Source organism: Hipposideros armiger, unplaced genomic scaffold, assembly GCF_001890085.2.
Source record: "Hipposideros armiger isolate ML-2016 unplaced genomic scaffold, ASM189008v1 scaffold_302, whole genome shotgun sequence".
Classification (NCBI taxonomy): domain Eukaryota; kingdom Metazoa; phylum Chordata; class Mammalia; order Chiroptera; family Hipposideridae; genus Hipposideros; species Hipposideros armiger.
The window spans coordinates 1,254,307-1,280,224 of NW_017731652.1; the positions used below are offsets into that span (position 1 = coordinate 1,254,307).

General features: G+C 39.7%; 1 protein-coding gene across 1 annotated transcript; it reads right to left on the reverse strand.

Moving 5' to 3' along the window:
- Nucleotides 1-4,653: 4,653 nt before the first annotated feature.
- SENP8 (SUMO peptidase family member, NEDD8 specific) lies at nucleotides 4,654-25,658 on the reverse strand. Its single transcript, XM_019659579.1, has 2 exons — nucleotides 25,499-25,658; nucleotides 4,654-7,628 (listed from the first exon to the last, which is right to left on the reverse strand). Exon 2 carries the CDS (start codon nucleotides 7,592-7,594, stop codon nucleotides 6,956-6,958), a length of 639 nt encoding a protein of 212 aa, XP_019515124.1. The 5' UTR covers nucleotides 7,595-7,628; nucleotides 25,499-25,658; the 3' UTR covers nucleotides 4,654-6,955.
- Nucleotides 25,659-25,918: the final 260 nt, after the last annotated feature.

The following is a 25,918-nucleotide window of genomic DNA, read 5'->3' on the forward strand; positions in this document are numbered from 1 at the left end:
TAGATCTGCTATGTCTCCCAGTCTTGGTCAGGTGGCCTTATGTAGTACACGCCCTGTGAGTGCACAGTCTCCCTTGTCACCTGCACTGGGTGCTCCAGGAGTCTTCCTTGTGTGGGTTATGTGTGCCCTCTTGTTATAGTTGAGCCTTGATTGCTGTTGGCACATCAGTAGGTGAGATTGACCCTCAGGCTGACTGGCTGTGGGATTTGGCCACGTTCACAGCTTATGGGCTGCTCTGAGTGGGGCTTATTGTATGGAGTGGGATTCGCCCCAGCGGGAGGTTTTGGGCTGGCCTTTTTCACATCTCCACCCCTCCTATCAGTCTCAATGTGTCTTCTTCTTTATATCCTTAGTTATAAATTTTTTTTTAAAAGATTTTTATTGGTGAATTGGGGGAGGGGAACAGCGCTGGGGAATCGGGGGAAGGGGAACTGACAAGTTGTTGTTGTTTTGTTCTTCAGTCTAGTTGTGGAAGACATTGCTTCACTGGCCCATGTTGGTATTATCATTGCACTCTTCCTGGGTGAGGCAGATCGGTCGCCGGTCACTGGACAGCCGCTCATGGCGGCTCTTGGCAGCTCACACCGGCTGTCGGCTGCTCACAGTAGCTTATGGGAGCCCACTGCAGCTCCACTGCAGCCTACGCCATTGCTGGCAACTCATGGCAGCCCAGCTCCAGGTCGAGCTGTTGTTCATCACCTTAGCTGTAGAGGGCAGTTTCACTGGCCCTAATGTGGGATCTGAACCGGGGTCCTGCTGCTCAGAGCTGGCGTCCCAAGCCAACTCCTAACCTACATGCCACTTGGCTGGCCTAAGGCCTCTATGGCTTTTACAGTTTAGTGTACAACACCCAAAATTGTATGGGATTTGGGTCCACATAAAGGATTCATGATTTTAGGAAATCGTTTAACAAAGAAAGCAAGGAAGTCTGGGGCATCAGGGAAGATTTCCCTGAGGAAGAGATTACACAGGCGTTTCCCTCATGAAGAGTATGGGAGAGTTGGAGGGGGGAAAACATCAAGTGCGAAGTCTTTACAGGGAGAAAAGAATGTGTTGCATTGGAGGAACTAAAAGAAGGTCTGCGGAATTAGAGCTCAGTAAACTAGGGCAAGAGTGGCCTAGCTTGTCAAGAGGCAGGAGAAATAGGAAGGGGTGAGATTATGCAGACCTTTATTAAAGATATTGGCAGAATATAAAATTGAAGAGTATGTGTGAATACTGGAAGACTATACAAGCTGTTGTGGCTGTTTAGAAGAGACGATGGTTGTTTGGACTAGAGTGGTGGCATTGGCGATAGAAATACGTAGATTTAAAGGATATTTAAGATTTAGAATGAACACAATTAGGAGATTGATAGATGTGAAATGTGTGACAGGGAGACAAGTCAAGGACTGACTCCTAGATTTTTGGCTAGAACTGGGGGTGGGGTGGGGGGGTGGAGGCAGTAGTGTCCCTTCCGGAGGTAGGGAATACTGTTACAGCAGGTTTGATGGGGGAAGATGATTTCAACTTTAGGATTTGTTGAGTTTGAGTTGCCTATGAAATAACCAAGGGGGGATGTCTAGTAGGCTGGTAAATGGATATACAGGTAAAAGTTTGGGAGAGTTCAGGAGACGAAGTGCAGGTCTTAAGCATACAAATCTATCGCTGGCCTGGGGAATGAGTGGGAGAGGCTAGGAAGCCTTTGCAGAATGAGAAGAGGGCTTTGGGGACAAAACTCTGAGACTCTACAGTAAGTGGAGAAGAAACTTGCAAATAGGAAAGAGTGGTCCGAGAAGTACTAGGAAAACTAGGTATCTCATCAGTTAGAGTGGTTCAAAAAGAAGGATTTAATGTTGCTAGGATGACTAGTAAAGTGATCTTATTGAGAATTTTTGTAGAGTAGTGAGAAAAGAATGTAGATTAAAGTGGGTTGAGAAGTGGGAGGTAGGGGAAGAATTGTGACACTTTAGAGCGGCTGTAAGGAGGAAAGCAAAAGGTCAATATCTAGAGGCTGACATGCGGTCCTGCTTTTATTTCTTGTAAAGATGGTGAGATGAAATACATCTATACACCCGAATGCTGACAAAAAGGAGCCAGTGGAGCGAAGAGGAGGATGATATATGTGAAGGAACTGTTGGCACAAGATCCCTGTGCACAGGTGACCTTAGCTATGAGGTCGCTGCAACAGGTGAGGAAGGTTCAAAGCTGGATACAGATACAGGCAGGTTTGTAGATCTGGTGTCAGGAAGCTTGAAGGAGTTCATGGTAGTTTCTCTCTTTTTGCTGAAGTCAGAAAATATGGAGGAGGCAAGGGCTTTGCAGATTGAAGAATGAAGACTGAGGGAGCAGCTGTGGAGTACTGGAGTGTAAGCTGTCTAGGGAAGCATAGCTGAGTGTGGAAAACCTTGTCCCGGGTTTTTGTCACGGGGAAAGGGTTTTCTTCCAAATACAGGTTGCTTCGTTTGGGTGCAGGAGGAAAAAGAGCCAGGAAGTAATTCTTCTCCCGCTTTTTAACTCAAACTGTAGGACCTAGGATTAATTTAGTCCAGAGTGATAACCACCAAGCTACTGACATTGAGGTTGGCTACCACTTCCTTTGACATGTTATTTTTTCCCTACATAAGAAAACTTCACTTAAATGCATTGAGTGCTTGATTTTTCTGTAGTGGAATTTCATTTGCCTCATTGGTGACCAATCTTCCCACTTTTGCACAGAATGCTCCATCTTTGCTTAGCTCGTTTATTTGATTCAATTCCTTTAAGCTCTCTCTTTTTTATAAGATCCCCCAGACTGCTGCTCTGGTTCTACTTCTCATCTTTCACACACAAGGCACCTGAAAGGAAGTACAGTGCAGGGCTTTTAAAATGCTTTAGGTCAGGAGATCGATGGCAGGAGCTTAACCAAATATGTCCTAATATATAAAACAAAGCCAGATGTTATAGAAGTTCTATTACCTAGCAGTTAATTGAGATGACAATTTTTCACTATTGGCTTCTGTAATATACCAGCTGAATTTATGAAATTTATAGTGAGGAGGTTACATTAAAATGTTGAAGCAAGGAGATCTTGCTACCATTTTCTGGGAGAGGGAAAGGAATAGGTGGAAAGAGTGTGGGGGGATGGAGGCCCTGCGTTTGTCTTGGCACTGTCACTTTCAATCTGACAGAGCTTCTCGGAGTTTGTTTCTTATCTGTAGAATTAGAGTAATACCTGGAAAAGTATGACAATTAAATGAGATTACAGCTGACCCTTAACAAGTGGGTTTAGGGACCCCGACTCCTCTCCCTCCCCTTAGCCCTAGTCGAAAAATCTGCGTATAACTTTTGATTCCCCCAAAACTTAACTGCAGTTCTTCCTCAGGATCCACAGGGGTTTGGTTCCAGGACCCCCACCCCCTCCTGCCCACCTTGTAGCTACCAAAATCTGTGGATCGAAAATACTGTTTTTGATCTGCAGTTGGTTTAATCTGTGGTTGCAAAACATGGGGATATAGAAGGCTGACTGTATGTTTATTGAAAAAAAATTGTATAAGTGGACCCATGCAGTTCAAACCCGTGTTGTATTGTTCAAGGGTCAACTGTATATCTATAAATAATTATATATTATAAAGTATCTTGCACATATGGAGTGATATAAAGATTGGTTGTCATTTACCATCCTTGAATAAGTTTTCTCTTTTGCATGTAACAGTATTTATTAGGCAATATTTACACAGCTGTTTAACTGCAATGTAAAACTAAGTTTTCGAACTTGTTGGAGCTGGGTAGTAGGACAGAAGGGGAATAGGTGTATTGGAGTGTCTATCATATGCTTTACACGTGCTATTTAATCCTTATAGTACCCACTTAGAGACCATCTTCATTTTGCAGATAAGGGCTGAATCTCAAACTTTCCTGAGGCTATAAGTTTATAACTGACAGGGCTTTGGTTTGGTCAATATTTACCCTCTTTCCCACACTACCGCATGTAAATTTCTGTAAATATTTTCCCCTTTTCTATTTTAAGTGGTGGAAGAAAAACTTTCAATATCAGTAAATAATCATGTGACTGAGAAGTTACCCTTTGCCATTTCAATAGAATAACTATTGACTTGTTGGAAAAGTCGTGACACACTTTTGCAACGAAAAACATAGAAAAAATACGTCATGACTTTTCCGACAACCCAATATTAATAATGTTGTAAATATTTCTTAGGGGGCCAGATGGACCCATGTCCTGTTGGGGAGTCCACTTCATTGTCGATGTAGAGGCCTGACCACTGCATTGTATTTCTGAAGCTGATGTTGAATAATATAGTATGTCAACTATAATTATATATACATGTAGTCTCGGGACATGGAGTAGAGAGCGGGAATGGATTCAATGGAATTGTAATAGATAAGCATGATATCAGGGGTGGGAGGGCAATAGATGGGGGGAGGGGGGTTGTTACTTTGTGAGGGTGAAAAGGGTAACTATTGCATTGTTCTGTACACCTGAAACTAACAACAAAAAAAAGACATATGGTCAAATGGATATAGTAAAAGTTATAGTGTAGTAAAAATAAGGTACATATCAGAAATATAACCCCCTTGTGATTTTCTCATTATTCTAATCCAAATAGGACCAGGGCTTAGGAACTTCAACAGCTATTTAGCCAAAGGACAGAAATATTTATAATTTGGACAGTATTAAACAGAAAGGGCCCTGGTATTTTTATTTTTGACTGCCATCTACAGCTGGGTTACATATGGTGATCTTTCTAGACTCCAGATGAGACACAGGTTGGACAGTGTGAATATACTTATGGATAAATACAACAGGATATTTGACAGCAGGGTAGTTCGGTGTGATAATTACTCAACCCAATTTTAAATAACATGCTTTCCTTTTGCGTATTTTGAAGCTGAATTTTGCACACTGGATCCTTCTGACTCTAAGAGAAAAGGGAACACAGTACCAGCAAAAGGTCTTTTTCCTATTTTGTGTCACGTAACATCCATGGCGTGTTGTCAGGTAGGTGTGTAACTTATGGGTTGTTATAGTATATGGTGAAATGTTAGAAGTGAACCCTTAAATTCTCCTACCATTTATAACGCTGACATTTGCAAATGGTGTACTCAAAGTTTTGTAGAAGTAAACTAACTGGTGGCACAGTGTTATAGTGTTATGTATTTGGAAAAAGAGACCTCAGATTAATTTTTTTTTTAAGACTTACTAGTTTAGTTCAAAAATAATTTGTGGAACAAATCTTAGAGTTAGGAAAGATTGCTCTCCTACGTGTTAACTGTTAAGAGACAGACTATCTGGGAAACAGACATATTTGCATTATCAGAAAGACAACTTTTCGCAACGAGGATTTGACTCTTTCGTAGTCTGGATTAGATGCGGAAGTCAACAATTACTGAAATAATACTGCTTTTTTACCATCATTTACACGCACGGCCTTAGCAATCTACTTATTCCTCTTGCTATCCCTCCCTGCCTATTTGACCTCTATGACTGACTACCAGCTTCTAATATTATTTTCAGCCCGTCTTCCATGAGGTCTCCTTTTGATCCGAAACCTATTGACTTGAAATGGAAACTTTTTTTGTAGCTTTCTCTTTGACTTTTGGTTTCAACTTGTGTTCACTCAGGCCTGCTATGTAACTGGTGCTTATTTACACGTACTGTGTTTTCCCTCCCTGACTAAAAGGAACTGAGTTACTGCCTCTGTGGTCACTGAGTGGTCAGGTTATTTTGGGCCACAAAGGGTGGGGCAGGGTTAGGCTCCAGAGTTGCCTGAAATCAGTTTCAGGCTGAAGCTAATCTTTGGTTTTCAAGTCTCATTCATATGCATTGCAAGCTAATTCTCATTAGGATTAGAATTAATGTGTGTGCCCAACGTATAATCTGGTTATTAATTATTTGAAACAACTCTGAAAAAAACACATCAGTGATTTAGGAGGGATAGCATTTCTTGTTCCTCTTGGTTCCACATTTAAAAAGTTACATTGCTTGCATTTTGAATTAAGTGAAAGGGTTGAGAAAGGTCACTTTTTCTTCTTTATATCTCAAAAACAAACCAACATTTAGACTGTAAGTTTCAGATACAGTAATAGTCCTGAAATCACCATGATATAGCTGAAAATAATTCTGCCAGATTAAGGATAGAGAAGAGAGGAAAAACTATGACTATCAGAAAGTAGAAATATTTATCTGAAATAACAGATAATCTTGGGAAGTTACCAGTTATGAGTTTTAAAACCACAGAACTTTGGATATAAGGAAGGAGTGTGCATGGCTAATAGACAAGGTGAAGGAAAGCTATTAATCCAGAAGAGCAAATTGACTTACTCACTGAGCAAACTAAGAGAGGTCTACCACAGCCATTTAATTTAATGCAGCAATTCAAGATTCCCCCTTTCTTAAAGCATTCCAGAATCAGATGGGGGAAGATGGGCTAACATCATCTTTATCAAATCTTTGCAAAGGGTATGCAAATGGCCGGGAAAGCTTTGTATGGTGAATGGGAGATAGATCACAGAACTGAATAATTGATTCGCATAATATTTAGATCTTAAAATTAGGTTAGGTCTTAATCTGCTTCTGGCCAGTGGGCTGTGCAATGCATTTTTGGTTCTTCCATAGTTATCTTCTTGTGTTCCTCTAGAATTTACATATTCTTAATTTGTTTTACAGATCACTGCTTTTCCTTTGGAATAAGCCAATGTGGCAGAGGGAGACCAGCAGGGAATTAATAAATGTTAAGATAGCATGGTTTTAAGGTTTTGGTGCATAACTTCAAGACATTTCACAGAACATACTGCTCTCCAGTCAGGAGAAACCTTCCATTAGGATAATACAGAAGGTGACATTCTTTCAGGAAAAAGTAAGAATCCTAAGTTCCCTCTACCAGGCATCCTCCCTCAGGCACCGAGGCTGCAGCCATCCAATAAATGGGGACAGGCAGAAAGAGGAGACTTCCAAAGTCACAATGCACATCAGTAGCTAATTCTTAGCCAGTCTGGCAATGCGACCTTTCCACTCCCCCCTCTTCTTTGTGATGTATGCAGGAGTGAGTAGCTGCAACAGGGATTCTGGCTGTTGCCTAAAGAAGTGGTGACACAAGGCCTCTGTGTTACAGATCACGTACATCCCACAGTCATAGCTGTTTTGTTGAGCAGGGGCTTTCTCTTCCACAAAAGCCAGTTTGTCTCCTTTTCTGCCTAAGAAAGTCTCCAACTTCTCTGCTACCTGCTTTGCATGCACTGAGTTGCTCCCGCTGTGGGAATCATAATGAAAAAAGCTATTTTTATCTTGGAGATAAACCAGCAAACTCCAATGGGTTCCCCCAGCTGCCTGGTTGGAATTATCATTGATGGCTAAAAATACAACTCTCTTGTCGGGGAGGTTCAGGGGTTCAAGGAACATGGTGATCTCTGCCGGGTTGCTAGTGCACTTGATGAACTGGGTGACTTCAGGGCTGATGAAGCAGACGTCGTCAGAGCAGTCGTGAAACTGACTGTTGGCAAAATATTCAAAGGCAAATCCAATGACATGGTCATTGAGCCAGCCAGGGGGGTCCAAGAGTGACACGTCTGACTGCCGCAGTAGGCTGTCCATGTAACTCAGGACGACCGGGTCCATCTTGTCCTGGCCAGGCTCTCAGAAATCCCAGGAACTGGAAGAGAGGCAGAGACAGTATTTACTGCTGAACAAGATACCTGGCTTTGGTAAAGATTAAATATAATGTAAATCGTTTAGCAGCAATGTCTGACTAAGAGTAAGCATTCAGGAAAGTCTAGTCTAAATGCTTTACGTTAACAATTAGTTAGAATGAACACTTTGGAAATTTTCCATGCTGAAATAGTTAGCACAGATTTTTAATTTCCTCTTTAAACGCAGGGATTGGTTAAAAGTATAACTAATGTTTCACCAAACTCCAAGGCATTAACCATACATTTGGCCCTTTGATGAATATGCATGATAACAATGGCAAATTATTTTTATATTAAAGATGACTTTTCAGAGTCTACAGAAAAATGTTACTAATTACCAAGGGAAATAGTTTTCATTTCAACATTAATTTTCAAGAGATAAGATAAAATATTGCTTCCTCATTCCATAATGAAAAGGGACAGTGATTCGAGTTGTAGTTAAAAGGAATTGCAACTTCAAGAATAGAAAAATCATGAGAGCAATACAGATGAAATTCATTCCTGATTCTGCCCAGCCAGGAGCATGAGTGATGTAACTAACATGTCTTTGCCCATTTCCCATCTTTCACCTCCAGGGGTAAGATGATGACTATGTAATGTTTACAGTGTAAGTCAGGACTTCCTTTAGTGTTTATAGGTAGCAATGGGGAATCAGGAGACCTGGGTCAAGCCCGGGTTCTACCCTGATTTGTTGGTATCCTCTTGAGCAAGTCATTTACGTGATTTTGTCCTCGTTTTGTTATCTGTAACAATGGCATATGTATCTGTTTTACATGCTTCAGAGAGTTTGTGGGAAAGACCAAATAACTTTACTTGAAGGTATTGAAAGAGTATAAAATGTTGTAAAAATAATATTTGTGTTAAATGGATTTTATTAGTAAGATGATCAAACAATCTACATAGAACTCTAAGCCAATGAAAGCAAATGAAGTTTGGAAACAAATATCGAATTCATATTATTTTGACCAAACAAAAGCCTGACTAACTTAGAGTAGGAGCAAGACAAGCCCTAAGATGAGATTAATATGCTCACGATCATCTGCGGTGAGGTGCTAACAAAGACACTAATTCTGATTAAGTGTGTTAAGGTAACATAATATTTGAGCCCAATAGACAGACTTGGCAGCATAACTATTTCTAAAAATCACAACGCAACAAACTATCACATGCAGATTGAGACTGCAAAGCAAAGCACATTGTAAGAAAATGATAACACTGCTGTGAAAGACTGGGCTAGAATTATGACATCAATTTAATCAATTCTGGCCATTAAGCCAGGTATTTTACCAGTTGGTTACGCTATTAAACAATTACATTTTGTGGCACCACTTTCATGTATCCAAAACCCTGCAGGGCTGGCTGAGTGGCGCATTGGTTGAGAGTTGGCTTGGGGCACTGTCTCTGAGCAGTGGGGCCCTGGTTCGGATCCGACATGTGGGCCAGTGGCGCTGCGCCCTCTGCAGCTGGGATGGTGAATGGCAGCTTGATCTGGGGCTGGGCTGCTGTGGGCTGTAGCCCCTGCTGCAGTAGGCTGCCATGGGCTACCGTGTGTGGCTGGCAGCTGGTGTGAGCTGCCAAGAGCTACTGTGGGTGGCCATCCAGTGGCCAGCGACCTGTCTGCCTCACCCAGGAAGAGTGCAATGATGGTACCAACATGGGCCAGTGGGGCGATGTCCTCCACAGCTGGACTGAGGAGCAAGGGGACAGCAACTTGTCTGTTCCCCTTCCCTGATCTCTACACTGTTCCCCTTCCCCAATTTCCCAATAAAATCTTTTAAAAACCCAAAAAAACAAAAAAAAACCCTATAAAAACTTATATGTAAAAAAATAAATATACCCCTCAAAGGAAAAAAGCTTAAGTAAATGAGGTAACTAAGAAGAAACAAACATTTTATGTGCTACAACATGAACTATTGGGTTGTTGGAAAAATCATGACGTATTTTTTCTATGTTTTTCATTGCAAAAATGTGTCATGACTTTTCTGACAACCCAATATTTCAGACACAATATACGGCTGTCTATGAGTGTGTCTGTCTATCATCTTTCTTTCTTTCTTTATATAAAATAAGATGGCATGAATAAAGATTTTCTTAAGAAGAAACAATAACTTGAGCAGAGAGATATAAACTGGAGCCAGGAACAAAGTTAACGAGGCATAGAGCACATTTGTTATGGGTAGGCCACACACATTTGGCTCTAAGCTGTTTGGCAGCTAACCAGAGGGCATTAAGTTAAACATTCACAATGTCCATAAGGTAAAAACAATTTTTCAGGAGAGGTGAAAACTTTCTTTGTATTGTATTAGTCAGACAGCTTTCTCTCAATAAATTTTCATTAAAGATGCGGTGTATCATAATGTCTCACAATGCCCTTATAATAGATTAAATAGTTTCAGAAGATTGTTTCTTCTAATGATGCTTAATATCTAGCCTGATGGCCAACGAGCAAACAGCAGTCCGTAAAAGCAAGATTGTGGAGGCTGATCTGACTTGGTTTCAGAGGATACGAATATGGAAAGGGAGTGTGACTGCTTGGGTATCAAGCAAGGCTCCCTCAGTCACTCCCCGTGCCCTCCACGGGCACTACGCAGTGCTGAGTGCCAGATTGTATGGCCTGGCAAATCCCTGAAAACCTGTTCCCTCGCTGCCAGCTGAAATCAGATCCACATCTTAACAGCCAGCCCAATGAGGGATAGGAGCCCACAAGAAGAGTGCCCAAAGAGACGGGCATCTCACCTGGGAGGGAGGATCCACAGGCAGGGCCAAGATTCTGTTCAGAAAGAGTTTTTGCATTTTGTCGGTTTCATTTTGAAAACATCCAACACACAGACAATGGGTCCGTTGAGGACCTAATTCTATTCCCTACGGCATGACTATAATAGTTCAACCCCAATTCTAAAGCAAATGGAACCAAATTAGCCAGGAAAAATAACTCTGAATTTCAAATGTGAAGACTTGAATTTTAGACTCAGTTCTGTTACTCATACAGTTCTGTGATCATAAATAAACTACTTAATTTCTTTAAACCTTAGTTTCCTCTCCTGTAAAGTGAGGCTATTAGTTCTGACCTTCATCACTGATTATTTGTCAAGGTAAAATGAAGAATCATAGGTAACTAAAATTTAAAAAATATATAACATAAAGTAGTATTTCAGATATCTATTGTGTCATCAAGAAATTTATATCTCAGTAATTGGTAACTGTAATGTATTTAACACGTTTATTGGGTAGTTCCTATGTGGTAGGAGCTGGAAAATCAGAATGAGAATTAAGTAGTCTTAGCTCCCACCCTTATTGAGCTTAAATTAAGCCTATTATGTTATAATGAACACATAATGAATATATATACTTCTTTTAGTCAATTAACACCTACTGAGTGCCTAATGTTAGGTACTGTGGGAGTTACAAAGATGTATAGGTGGCTTACACTCAATGAGAAGAAACCCATAAGGCACAAATAATGGGATTTTGGAAGAGGGAACAATCATTCCTGGCTAAGAGGGTTAAAGGGAAGGAGAGCTCAGATCAAGAAAGACTTCAAGGGGAAAGTGGCACAAAAGTGGGCTCTTGAAAGGCAGCTAGAGCTGCAGGCATTGAGAAGGGCATTAAGAAGGCAGAGAGGTGCCTTTAATTGTGTAGCCCAGTCTGGCTGGAATGAAGTGAGAGTAGGAGTGAAGGTGAAGGTTAGAGGAAGATTACTAGAAGCTAAGTGGTGACAGACTGAATTCCAGGTGGAAGAATTTGGAATTTACACTGGAGGAAAAGGGGGAGCCATTAACGCCTAGATGAGTGCCTTAGGAAAATTCATATTCAGCCACAGCATATAGAATTAATTGGTAGAGAGACAAATTTGAGGTAGAGATCAATTAGATTTTTATTGCAAGTAAAGGTAGGAGGACATGACCTAAACAAGGGGAAATGGTAGTAGGAATGGAGAAGCAAGGAAGAAAACATATTGTAGACAGAGAATCAATATGTGATCAGAGGAGGGTGGATAAGAGAGAAAAAAGAATTAAGAAATAATCTGGGGGTTTTAGTTGTGGAGACTGGGAGGATGATGATCCCCTTATTAATGGGGTAGGGGAAAAGCAGATGGAAGGGGATCTAGCAAAAGAACCAAGAGCCATCTAGAAACATCCTAGGAATATTTTCTTTTTATAAAGTGAGCACTGTGCTTGGCATATCTGAGGTAAAATAAATGTTTGCCAGATGAATGAGACATTTTAAAAAGGGAGTCAGAAAATACAGATTAGGGAGGAAAAAAAGAGAAATAAGGCCTCTGAAGACTTTTGTATTGTCTGTAACATCCCCATCTTTACTTTGGTTTTGTGTTTTGTCTGTTTCACTCTGTTCATTAATTTTGGGTTGTCGGAAAAGTCATGACGCATTTTTGCAATGAAAAACATAGAAAAAAATACGTCATGACTTTTCCGACAACCTAATAGTAAATTCCTTCAGAATTGCAAGACCTATGTACTTGGTTTCGTGGATGGTAAAGAATATTGGGGAGTGAACTGGGAAGACAATGACCTCCTCAGAGTTTTTTTGGTAAAATCCTACAAAATATATTATAGTTCTATGTTTTGGGGCAGGGCGGTTTTGGGTCTAGGCTCTGACTTTGCCACTTGCTATCTATGTGACCCTGGGCAAGTTATTCATTCTCTTTTGGGGCCTCATTTTCCTCATCTGTAAAATGAGGCACTAACAAGACCTGCCTCAAAGGGTTGTTACACGAATGAAAAGCATGAGTGAAAACACTCCGCACAGTGTCTGGTATATAGCGGGCTCTCAGATTCCTTCCCTGTTCCCTATATTTGGGGTGGTGATAATGGATCTTAAAGAGTTCTTGAAAATAAAGCATTTGTTTGTTTCTTTACATAAAGCCACAAAGTCATAAGGGATAGAGCTGACCAGGACCCAGCTCCATGCTCTTGAGCTCAACCTTTGGCCTAAGAAGAGTGAATGCTAACTCCAGAGAAAATTATTCTCTCAACCTCAGAGTGAAGCAGTGATGTTAATGTGTTGTCAGTACACACAAACTCTGGGGTGACAGGGTTTAGTTTATTTTATCTTCCAACCTCTGTAGCGAAATTAAACTAATACTGAATTCATAATATATAGAACACTTCCTAAACAAAGGTTTAATTTTGACAAAAGGAAGAGACCATTTTTTTTCATATTAATCTTAAAATCCTTAAAAATGCATACTACTTGAATATTTGTTATAAAAATAGGGCAATTAAATAAAATGTAATAAAAGTGAACTTAAAGGGAAAATTTACAGTTCCATAGGAGCCATTCAGATTTCCTGTTGATGTAAGGGAAGAAGCTGCTGGTTCAGTAGAGAAAAACACTAGGTTGGGAATCAGAAGATCTGGAATTCAGTTCGGGTCTTCAATGGACCAGTTGTTAGACTCTGGAGAAGTCACTAAACTTCTGGGTCTCAGCTTCATCATCTATATACTGGGGTTTGGACCAGATAAATAGTGGTTCTAGATGGAAGTACACATCAGAATCACCTATGGGGATTTTAAAGAGCAAACATGATTTATTTCTTGAGGTAGGGTCTGGGTACCTGTATTTTTTTTTTTTTATTATTGGGAAATTGGGGGAATGGGAACAGTGCTGGGGAATGGGGGAAGGGGAACAGACAAGTTGCTGTCGTTTTGTTCTTCAATCTAGTTGTGGAGGATGTTGCTTCACTGGCCCAAGTTGGCACCATCATTACGCTCTTCCCGGGTGAGGCAGATCAGTCGCCGGCTTCTGGACGGCCGCTCACTGCGGCTGCTGGCCGCTCACGCTGGCTGCTGGCTACACATGGTAGCCCATGGCAACCCACTGCCACAGGGGCTGCAGCCTATGCCGTCACCGGCGACTCATGGCAGCCCAGCTCCAGGTTGAGCTGTTGTTCAGCATCTTAGCTGTGGAGGGCAGTGTCACTGGCCCTCATATGTGGGATCCGAACCGGGGCCCTCTGGCATCCCAAGCGAGTTCTTAACCATCGCGCCACTCGGCCGGCCCTGGGTACCTGTATTTTTAAGATGTTTCCAAGTGATTCTATGGTTTCTACAATTCTAAGCTCTTTTTTAATTTTAAAATTTGCCATCCTCTTTAAAAAATTTTTAGTTTTCTTGTCCAAGGGACAGCCCACAGATTAAATGTCAGATAAAAACACTGCCTGTTTTTGTAAATAAAGTTTTACTGAAACAAAGTCATACTCATTTATTTACATGTTATCTATGGCTGCTTTTGAGCTATAAGAGCTGAGTATCCTGCAAAACATAAAATACTTATTGTTTGGCCTCTTTGAGAAAAACTGCCAATCCCTGTTATAGACCACTCTTATATTGGGTTGTTGGAAAAGTCATGACACATTTTTGCAACGAAAAACATAGAAAAAAGACATCATGACTTTTACAACAACCCAATATAATCTGCAAATTTCTAGGTTAAATTAATTTTAAGAGCTTTTAAAAGTCTAATAAAGCATAAGAGCTATTTATTAAAATACTTAAAGACAGTTTCTAGGTAGATTAACCAACCTTTAACTAGAGGTGTTACTGCTGTTTCAATCTGGATTTTTGATGAGGAAATGTTTAAAAATACTAATTACAGTGGATATAAATAAGAATTGTCTAAATTCTAGAAGCATAATGAAATATTTATTTTATAAGATAAAAAATATGCATGAGGATCTTAATTAACAAGCATTTCATAAGGTTTGCAGCAATTCTCATAACTTCTGGGGAAATATGCCTGTGGCTGTTGATGAAGTAATGATCCAGGTAAGTTTCTTTTACCTTAGACCCCAACAGGAAAACATACTATCCCAGAATTGTGACATTTACTAATTTTCCCCCTAATTATTAAATTAACAAACAAACCCCCAAACAAAAACAGCCTCATTTGGTTATGTTTTTAAAAATAGTATAAAGTGCCAAGTGCAGCTGTCCTACTCATTTTAAGTTAAGGTTATAAAAGTTAGTAGTTTATAAATGCAGTTCCCCTCTTCACTCCCTTTAATGTTTGTTTCAAATTGTATCAAACTGCAGATGCTCACAAAGGTGGTTGGCTTCTCTAACTGGATACATGGCTATGTGCCAGCAGGTATCAATAAACAAACACACCAAAAAATAAACACAGACTAATCACAGTGCATCTCCCTAGAGCATCAATTTCACTAGCTTTGTAGGAAATGAACTAAGCAATTTAATTGTTGACTTATAATATTTTAATTGGTAACTTGACATATCTTAATTATTAACATAAACAAGGACATATTGTAGCCTAAAAGGCAAATCAGCATGGTTTTTAAAATAAAATAAGAGATTCCCAGATAACTTTTGCACCTGTGGCCGGCAATTTTCCCTGCCTCTTTCACTCTTCTCTGCTGGCTTGGATAACTCAGTGGAACAGTCTAATTACTGTCCATAGCTGATATGCCTGTAACATAAGCCCCTAATAATTAGGAAGCAGATTCCCTAATAATTAATAAAGACATGAACACAAGCTTATCCTTTAGAAACTTAAATGTGTGTAGGAGCAAGATATCTATTTAAAGCAAATTTATTCATTTGGCCAAAATATATCTACTGGTGTTTTCTGTGTGTCAACTTTTCCTGTAATAATGACCAGAAATGAAACCTAGTACTTTATAATGAAATAGACAGCACCCCAGAGTTTTCTGGTTTTTTCATACCTCATATCCAATTGATAATAAGTCTTGTTGATTCTATAGCCAAAATACTCTGAATCTGTCCAATGCTTTCCATCTTCACTACTATCACCTTAGTCAAATCCATCATCATTTCTTGTCTTGACCTAGCCTAACAGGTCTCCTTACTTCCACTACTGACAAATTCTACAATAAAGAAATTTAACTTTTCTTGGTATGATTTTTTTCCCTAAGCTCATTTGACTATGAAATGCTTTATGTTTTTATTTTTTGTAGAATATCTATTAACACACCTTACTGCCTGTGCAGTGAAGTTTGAGATGCTTGTTGAGTTATCTGATGGCATGGGGATAGTTTGTTAATCATTTGATAAAAAAAGAAATTTGATCCTTACCTCATACCTTATATCAAATTACTATATTTTAGATGGAGTAAAACTTAAATGTTAAAAAATGAAACAGAAATATTAGAAGAAAATAGTGCTTAATACACTTATATGACTGACCAATAAACAGATGAGTAGATACTCAACACCTTACTAGTAATCAAAGAAATGCAAGTTAAGGCAAGATTTCTTTTTTCACTAATTAAATTAGCTAAGAAAAGAGAAACTGGTAATAGCTAGCACAGCTGACAGACTATGGGAAAATGGGCATTCTCATTGTTGACAGAACGGTAAACAAATGGGAGCTTTTTGAAGAATAATTTGCCATTTTCATTCTTAAGAAATGTGTATATGTAGGCATTACACTTTTAGAAATTTATCTTAAGGGAAACATTAAGGATGTATGCAAAAATTTAACAAGGATGTTCACTACAGCAATAGAAAAACTGGAAACAAGCTGGAAGTTCAAAAGAGGACTGGTACATTTAAATAATAGGGTTTCCACACAATGGATTACTTTTTAGCCATTAAAAAATGATGTAGACATAACTTTATTGACGTAGAAAGATGTTCATGGTATGCTATGAAAAGGATGGTCATATAAAAATTTGTACATGAAAAATATACACAAAAATAATCAAGAATGATAGCTATCAAAAGTTTAGACACAGTTTTCTTTAGGAATAGGATTATTAAGTTCTGGTGAAGATGGCCAAGTAAATGCTGTGCTTACCTCCTCTCAGGACCACATCAAAATTACAACTAAAGTACAGAACAACCATCATTGAGAACTCCTTGAAGTCTAGCTGAACAGAAGTCCTGTAACTAAGGACATACAGAAGAAGCCACCTCAAGACTGATGGGATGTAGAGGTGAGGAATGGGCTGGTTCTACACCCACGAGTGGTAGTTAAAAATCGGGAGGGATATCTCAGCTGCAGAGGTTCCCCGTGAGGAGTGAGGGGGCCCAGCCCCAAACCAGGCTCCTCAGACCAGGGTTCTAGTGCAGGGAGAAAAAGTCCCCATAACTTCTGGCTGTGAAAACTAGCAGAGATTGTGGCTGAGTGAGACTAAAGGTTGCTGGAGTCCCAGGTGCTCCTCTTAAGACTGCTCCTGGACTTACTCTCTGAGAGACTCACTTGCTCTGAGTTCCAGTGCTGAGGTAGCAGCTCAAAAGGCACCAGGGACATATAGGGAGTAACTAAATTGTCTCAGTCCAGGGTGAGAGCTGGAGGGGCAGCTTTCTCCCAGACAGGAGCAATGGCAGAAAACATTGTTCCTTAGTTGAGCACCCCCGCATCCCTGCCCAGCCTGCACCCACAGGTAGGCACTATATCTGAGTCTCCATCAATTTGGCTAATACCATTGACCAGGCCCTGGTGATTCTGAGACCCTGCCCCACCCAACTTGCAGGCCCACCCAAGTGGTTTTTCCATACAAACGGCCTGCCTTGGCTCATGCTGTTGACTTTATCCTAAAGTTTCTCAAAGGTTCACAAACCCCAAACAAGCAGCATCTGACTTCGGTGTGTCCTGTATCTCTTGCTAAGTGCCCCAGCCCGGCACTAGCAGCATCTGGCCTTAGTTTACAGTGCAGCCTTTCCCAGGCATCTCCAAGTCTAACACAAGTGGCAACCATCTGCAGATCACTTTATAGCTCATACCAAGTGGCTCCGAGCAGGGCACAGGCAGCAGCTGACCTTGGCTTACAATAAAACCCCTTCCAAGAAGCCCCAGAACCAACACACCAGGTGTCCAGCTTCAGACTACACCAGAGCACCATGTAATCACCCCCACAAATGTCACATCCAAAGGCCAAACTCAGCAGGCACCAGAACCCTGCTAAGGTGAATCCTGCTCTGTCGGGTCAGCCCCTGCACAACAACTCCTCCACTGTAGTCACTGCCAGTCCTCACAACCAATCAGCTTGAGGGTCAACCCCTTCCAATGATGTGCCCACAGCAACCAAGTCTCAACTATAACAGGAGGGCACACACAACCCACACAAGGACACACCTGGAGCACCCGGCTCTGGTGACCAGGGAGACTGAGCCACTTGCCCCAACAGAATACCTACTACATAAAGCCACTCTACCAAGACTAGGAGACATAGCAGCCCTACTTAATACATAGGAACAAACATAGGGAGGTAGCCAAAATGAGGAGACAAAGAAACATATCCCAAATGAAAAAACAAAGCTCCTGAAAAATAACTAAACAAAATGGAGACAAGCAATCTACCAGATACAGAGTTCAAAATACTGGTTATCAAGATGCTCTACGATCTCAGGGAGAACTTCAACAAAGAGATAGGAAACATAAAAAACAAAAAACAAAAAAGTAAAAAATGAAGAATACTGTAACTGAAATGAAGAATGCATTTAAGAGAATCAATAGTAGATAAGATGAAGCAGAGGATCAAAATCAGCAATTTGGGAGATAAGGTAGTAGAAAACACCCAATCAAAGTAACAAAAAGAAAAAAAATGAGGCTAGTTTAAGAAGCCTCTGGGACAACATCAAGTGTACCAACATTCATATCACAGGGATACGAGAAGAAGAGAGAAAGGAACTGAAAATGTATTTGAAGAAATAATGATGGAAAACTTCCTTAACTTGGTGAAGGGAATAGACATACAAGTCCAGGAAGTGCAGAGTCCCAAACAAGATGAACCCAAAGAGGCCCATACTAAGACACATCATAATTAAAATGCCAAAGGTTAAAGACAAAGAGAGAATCTTAAAAGCAGCAGGAGAAAAGCAGTTACCTACAAGGGAGCTCCCATAAGACTACCTGCTGATTTTTCAACAGAAACTTTGCAGGTCAGAAGGGATTGGCAGGAAATATTCAAAGTGATGAAACGCAAGGACCTACAACCAAGATTACTCTAGCCAGCAAAGCTATCATTTAGAATCGAAGGACAGATTAAAGAGCTTTCCAGACAAGAAAAAGCTAAAAGAGTTCATCACCACTAAACCAGTACTACATGAAACGTTAAAGGGGCTTCTTTAGGAATAATAGTAAAAAAAAGATAAAAAATATGAATAATAAGATGGCAATAACTACATATCTATCAACAATTACTTTCCATGTAAACAGAGTAAATGCTCCAATCAAAAGACATAGGATGGCTGAATGGAAAAGAAAACAAGACCCTTACATATGCTGCCTATAAGAGATTCACTTCAGATTGAAAGATACACATAGACTGAAAGTAAAAGGATGGAAAAAGATATTTTATGAAAATGGAAACAACAACAAAAAAGCTGAAGTAGCAATATTTACACCAGACAAAATAGACTTTAAAACAAAGGCTATCACAAGACAAAGAAGGTCTCAGCAATTCCACTTCTGGGTATTTATCCTAAGAAACTCAAAACACTAATTTGAAAAGACATGTGCATCCATAGGTTCAATGCAGCATTGTTTACAATGGCCAGGATGTAGAGGCCACCTGGGTGTCCATCAGTAGATGAATGGATAATACACACACACCCAGCCTCCACACACACACCCACACCCACACACAGTGGACTATCAGTCAGCCATTAAAAAAAGAATGAAATCTTGCCATCTGCAATGGCATGGATGGCCCTGGAAAGTATTATCGTAAGTAAAATAAGTCAGATAAAGAAAAACAAATACCGTATGATTTCACTTATATCTGGAACCTAAAATAAATAAACAAACAAAGCAGAACAAACTCATAGATACAGACAACATTTTGATGGTTGCCAGATTGGGGAGGGGGGGTTAGGGAGTTGAGTGAAAAAGGGGAAGGGATTAAGAAGTAGAAATTGGTTGTTACAAAGTAGTCATGGGTATGTAGGTTATGGCACTATGGTCAATAGAGGAATATGGTCAATAGAGGAATATGGTCAATAATACGGTAATAACTATGAATGGTGTCAGCTGGGTACTAGATTTAATAGGGTGATCACTTTGTAAGTTTTATAAATATCTAATCACTATACTGTACACCTGAAACTAATATAATATTGTATGTCAACTGTAATTAAAAAATAACTTATTAAAATAAAAATAGAATACTTAATTTTTGTCCTTCTATATTTTGATATTGTCTGCTTTATTTTTTCCCCTTTCTTTTTATAATGAGCACATAACCAGTAAATACAGCTATTTCTAGTCAGAAAAAAAGGTGTACTACCTCCCACACTTACACTGACCTAAAATGTGTGTTTCTTCAACTCACTGGTCTTACTTCTGTCCTCTGAAAAAAAACACAGTAAGTCTAAGCTCTCTTCTATAAACCTTCAAACACAAAGATTTGAAAATAATCTGATGCTTTCTAAAATTAGATTATGTCCAACTTTCTAATGTATAATTCCAATTTCATGAAAAGAATCATATCCAAGATCAAATGTGTGTTTCATGGCAGCAGAAGCAGAAACATTTTCAGGAAGGAAGTTGAAGCCTTTTTTTTTTTAGTTTCAATTTCCCCCAATTAAACGTTTCCTTTTAATGTAGCCTAAAGCATTCAGAGATTTGTATAAAGAGGCCTGTAAAAATTACTCAGATTTACATATCTTTCTTGAGTGCAGAAATTCGATTCATTCCTGTTATCTTCAGTGTTTGACAAACTGGAGAAGTTTTAATAAATGAATGATTTTCTTGAACAAAATACAGAAGTGAAATACGTTTTGAAAAATTAAAAAACACAAAATTGTTATAAACATGGGAATATTTCTGAATTTTGTAAATAATTTATAAATATGAACAATATCCCTTTATCAATATTTCAGAAATAGAGGAACTCAGCTGTCAAAGAAGAAAAATCACTTGGTATGATGATAATGATGCCTGGTAACTCTACTGCCATAAATTCCATTTGGTCCTGCCTTGGGCCAAGGAGACAGACTAGGTGAGCTTTTAGGACTTCTTCTAGCACCAAGGCTCTTCATTTACTGCTATGTTACTAGGCATGGTTATGAATGGCTAGTGTGTCACTGAGCATGCAAAGAATTTTATTTTCAGTCTGCCATTTCTATCTATCTCAAGGGTTCCAGCTATAATTATGTCACCATTTTTTCCCTTACTATAAACTTGGTGTAAACACCAGCCCTTTCTTAAATTGACTTTGTTTGACTTAAAATTTTCTGAGAAATGATTTCACATAATTGCAAAATTTGAAATGACTAGGGACGTAAAGAGAGTCTATGGGGAGGCCATCAGATTTAACGAGAGGCCTGAGTAAGATCATATTTAATAAAGAAGTAGACAGAATTTTATTTTAATATATACAGGAACAAATAAAAGCTGCTAAGGTGTGTTGAGCTAAAGTTATAATTTGCTAGAGTTCATAAATAACCACTGTGTTCATCACATAGTAGCTATACACAAACACACTGTTTGAAAGAGTATGAAAAAACCATCATCTTTTAATCTAATTTGTCCTGTAGATTTATTTCAAAGCCTGGTAAGTTATTTTTTTCATAGATAGTTAAGAAGTAAATTATTAGCACAAACTCCTAACTAATGGGTTTCAAATATGTGCTTGGAACATAGTGAGGCTCAATAAATATTTAATGATTGTATTAAAGAAATAATGTTGTTTTACTGTACTGTGCTGATAGAAAAAGAGGGTCTGATGGGACCCAATTATAATGTATAGAATTTTCTGTCTTGCAACTTGTCTTTAAATGTTAATTAACATGAATACTTGTGAGTTAACTGATCAAGTTTGAATTATACTATACAATGTTAAGTAGGGCTAAACATTTCCAGCAACTATTTATTTTAGCTGCTAACGTGCCAAGTTACTGCAATAAACAGTAGTGAGAAGACTAGAGCCAAATAAGGCCAGAAATCTCCAAGCTATTGTTTTGATGGGATTTATCCTATCACACTACTCTGAGAGAGTATTTATTTGTTGGCCATCAGGGAGGGCAGGCCTAAGGTTTTTAAACTTATAATATAGATGTTCAAAAACAATAACTATAATTGTGACAATTTTTTTACATTAAGACCTTGTTCTGGTGCTTTCATAACAGATGAATGTACGAAGGGATGGAAAAAGATATTTCATGACAATGGAATTTAATTGGAAGTCAGAGAAAGAAACTTTTGGAGATTTTTCTGCAAAAAAATTATTAAAAGCCTCCTAGGTTTCAAGCATTCTCTCTGCTTTAAGATAGACCCATTCTCCCTTCCCTCAAAAAGGGGACAGAGAACTGAGCCTCAGCCTCTGCATAAACCTGAGTTTTGGTCTGTATTGAACCATATCACCACCCACATGGTATTCAATAGTTAAATGGACAGAAGGTCAATATAGGCTAGTCATGCTGAAGAAGGCAGTCTCTCTGAGAATGTGGTGCAGAAAGCTAAGTGACTTTACATTACTCATTTGGATTAATAATACTTGGACCCCAAATTCAATTTTTTTGAATAACGTGTTTTAAAAAGTGCACAATTTGGAGACTAACTGGGATTTGGGCAGTAAGTTTTACACAGCCTGATATTGATCAGTTTCCAAAGAGATGGGTTACCTAGGCCTTGAGGAATTCCTTTCTATTTGCTAATACATGTACTCATCTAAAAGGTTTAAGGGATTGGCAAGGAGTCTTGACCTTAAAAAGTCAGAAATGTATGATTTACAGGTGTAGATGCAATTTAACCAAGTACGACTTTAACAACATCTGGGGACTGGTATGTGCGGTAAAGCCATTGCTTATCAGAAATACTAACATTATCATTTTATATACAAAAGAGTGGAATAGCCTCTTGATCATGTAAAATGCTATTGACTTCCAACTGGTATACATGTCCCTGTTGAAAGGAATGTAATTTATTCCAATATCTGTTTCTTGAGACTGGCCAGTCATATTGGGGAAATAAAGTAACTTAGTTGACTCTTTAGAGATCACTTTATGATAAAATTTAGTTTAAAAAATAATTTAATTATTTAATAGGTCTAGTCTCTTCATTCCTATATTCTCTTGATGATCTAACCTATACATTACTGCTAGATTAATTTTTCAAACAGAACTCTAATTATTCTACTCCAAATTTTTTCATATCTCTCCATTACCTGCCAAAACAAGTACAGATTACAGCCTGGCATTCAAGGATTTCCACAAAAATAGCCCCAATCTATCTTTCCCAATTTATTTCCTAGTACTGCTCCTACATATATAGCCACAAGCTCAGTTCTCTGGCAGACCCAAATTCTTACGCAACAGTGGATTAGTACTGGTTGCTGCCCCGAAGGCACTGATTGGAGGAGCAGAAGAAAATAGCCAGTTCCCCACTCTAGCACCAACAGAGAGGTTGGGAAGTGAACACTGCTCTAGCATCTTTCTGAAACACAGATTTGATCTGTCATGCTCTTCCTTAAAACCATAATAGTGAACTTGTTGTAAATCTAGGATCCATGGGCCAGGATGTGGCTAGAGTTTAAGGGTTCCATGCACTTGGGTTGTGAAATAAAATTGCATTTGTATTTTCAATAATCTCTAGCTGAAATTTGGCATTTTCTTCAATAAATGTGGACAGTAATTCATAGTATTAGCAGTCCCTATGTATTTTTTTTTTTTTTTAGCTGAGCCATCCTGCTACCTGTTGGCAGCTCAGCGGCAACTCAGCTCGGGCTGGGCATCAAACCGCTGTTGCTCAGAGCTCGCACTTGCGCGAGCTCTTAACCAACTGAGCCACTCGGCCGGCCCTATGTATTTTGACCCCAATAGAAATAGGATATTTTCACATCATATTCAAGTTGTTACAGGTATCTCAAAATAGAATACTATTTTGAAATTACACAATTAGACCTGCTGTCAGATGTTATTTAATGCATAAAGAAGCATATCCATTTATATAACTACATCATGTAGTTGTTCTAATATTTTTAAAACTTGAAATAAAATTGATTTCATTTGTTTTTATGTATTTTATGCATTTAAAAACATTCTGACACCTGAAATTAATAATAAATAAATAAATAAATAAATAAATAAAAACATTCTGAGACAGGGCCCACAGGCCAGGTGGCCAAAGAGGTCCCTGGTGCACAGGAGGTTATTTTATTTTTACCTTTGTTATTTATACCTATCAATTGCTTATAGTATATAATCTAAATGTTCTAGCATGGAATTCAAGCCTCCTCAATCTGTTCACACCCATTTTATCATCTTTATCTCTGTCCCACCCCTACTTTCCATACTATGCTCTAGTTATACCAGACAACAGTGACTCCCTCTTATCTGGAGGCAGAGAGACAGGTTTTTGGATTAACCCTAGTTAATAGACAGTAGCCCTGCACTAGCTTGGGCTTGGCTTTACAGCCCTTCTCTGTTAGCCACAGTGAGCCCTTCTTCTTTTAAAGGTTTGTTTTTCCTAATACTATGAGATCCTAATAGGGCTGTATCTTAAATATCTTTATATCTTATTCCTAATTCAAATGCATGATGAAATGAATAACAAAAGACAGGTTCTTAAACTGGCAAGGCACTGTGTGTAGGAATCTCTAGAGGAGTGAAGTTAGTCTCTGAATTTCAAAAATTGACTTAGCTCTGATCTTTTTGGGAACAGAAATGAAGGTATCCTTGGGCTCTAAGGCTGGATCCTCAGCGGATAAATCTTGGATGGAAGGGAAAGGGAGAGGAAGAGAGACATAAGTGAGGTGGACCTGATTAGGATTGAGGGATAGAAATGTGCTGAAGGTAAAGGCAGGAATGGCCTCTCCCATTTCCCAGAGCAGTTATTCAAAATTTTCATCACTCTGCTCAAGCTACTTATTCCACCCCAACTCTCTCTCATCAAATGACTCCCATCTTAATGTTGCAGAGCCAACACCATCACTTTCCTGTCCTTCCCTACTTCCTATCCTTTCCTTTTCCATAGTTTAGTGGTTCTCGACCCTCAGGATTAGTCACTTTAGGAGAAAATACGAATGCCTTGGCCCTAATCCTAGTTTAATTGGTTTTGGATGGAGCAACAACAGTGGTTTTACTTTGAAAAAAGTTTCCCTGATGATTCTAATGTGCATACAAAGTTGAGTTCCATTAGTGCTCTTGATCCTATAAATTAGACGCCTCACCCATGAACTGGTCCACTTCTGAGTTTCATGGTGCACTTTTATGTTTACGAGTCTCCCATCTTTAAAGAAAACATTCCTGCAGTATACATTCTCGCTCATCTCTCTCACCCTTTACAATGATGCTTCCTTAAAGTGTAGGTTACACCAGTATGGTTTCCACCAGCTATAGTGTATTCCTCTAATTTTTTACTCTTCCAGATCAATACTGTCATATGCTTTTGTATCTGTCACTAGCTCTGTTTCTCTCTCCTATTTCTTTGACTAGCTACTGCTCACTAGCCTTTTACCACAAGTTATGAAAGGGTTTCTTCACGACCTTTATACAATCAGAAGACCTTTTATATGCTCAGAAGAGTAACCTGTGCTTTTTTTCTATTATAATTTTACTTTACTAAACTGCGGATTCTCTCATCGTCTCCCACATAACACAGCACTTCTTAAAGCTGAGACCATTTTATTCGCTCCTGACTTTCTGGAGTCCAACGCATGGAAACCACTCAGTGAAAAGTCTGAGGAATGAATGGAAAGGAGGGCTAAGAATAGAAGGTCGGGGGCGGGGAAAGGCGGGGGGNAAAGGGGCGGGGGCTAAGAGGGGCGGCGCCGAGAACCCTGCGCCAGAATTAGGAAGGCGGCACGGTTACGCTAGATCTGCGTGGGCAGTAAAACAGTCCCTTCCCAGGACACACTGACAGACAAAACCGAAGTGGGGAGGCGACTTCTTACCTGCCTCGGGCCTCACCGCCCCAACCAGCCTTCAGGCACCTCTGTATTGGTCGGAAAGCGAGAGCAACGGTCGCAAACCTACAGTTTTCTACCCTAACCTTGCGACATTACTCTCTAGTAGAGGCAGAATCTAAGGCAGAATTCCCAGCTCTGCCGTAAGGTGAGGAAGAAAAGTTTGGGCGGGGCCGCCTGGGGCGGGCGAAATGGGGCGTGCCCGCGCAGGCGCGTACAGTATTCTCTGGAGGCGTCACGTGCGGGGGCGGGGCCGGCCGGGCGGGCAGACTCCGGCTGGCTGTAGGGGGCGTGGGAGGTAAGTGCGCGCGCGCCTGCTCGTCTGCAGCCGAGGAGTCGCGCGGGGCGGGGCCGCGTGCGCGGGGTCTGGGGCGCGCGGGCCGGAGCAGACCAGTGACCCGGCGGCGG

Coding starts and splice junctions, on each gene's coding strand:
- SENP8 (XM_019659579.1), bottom strand. CDS start 7,594: ATGGACCCGGTCGTCCTGAGTTACATGGACAGCCTACTGCGGCAGTCA.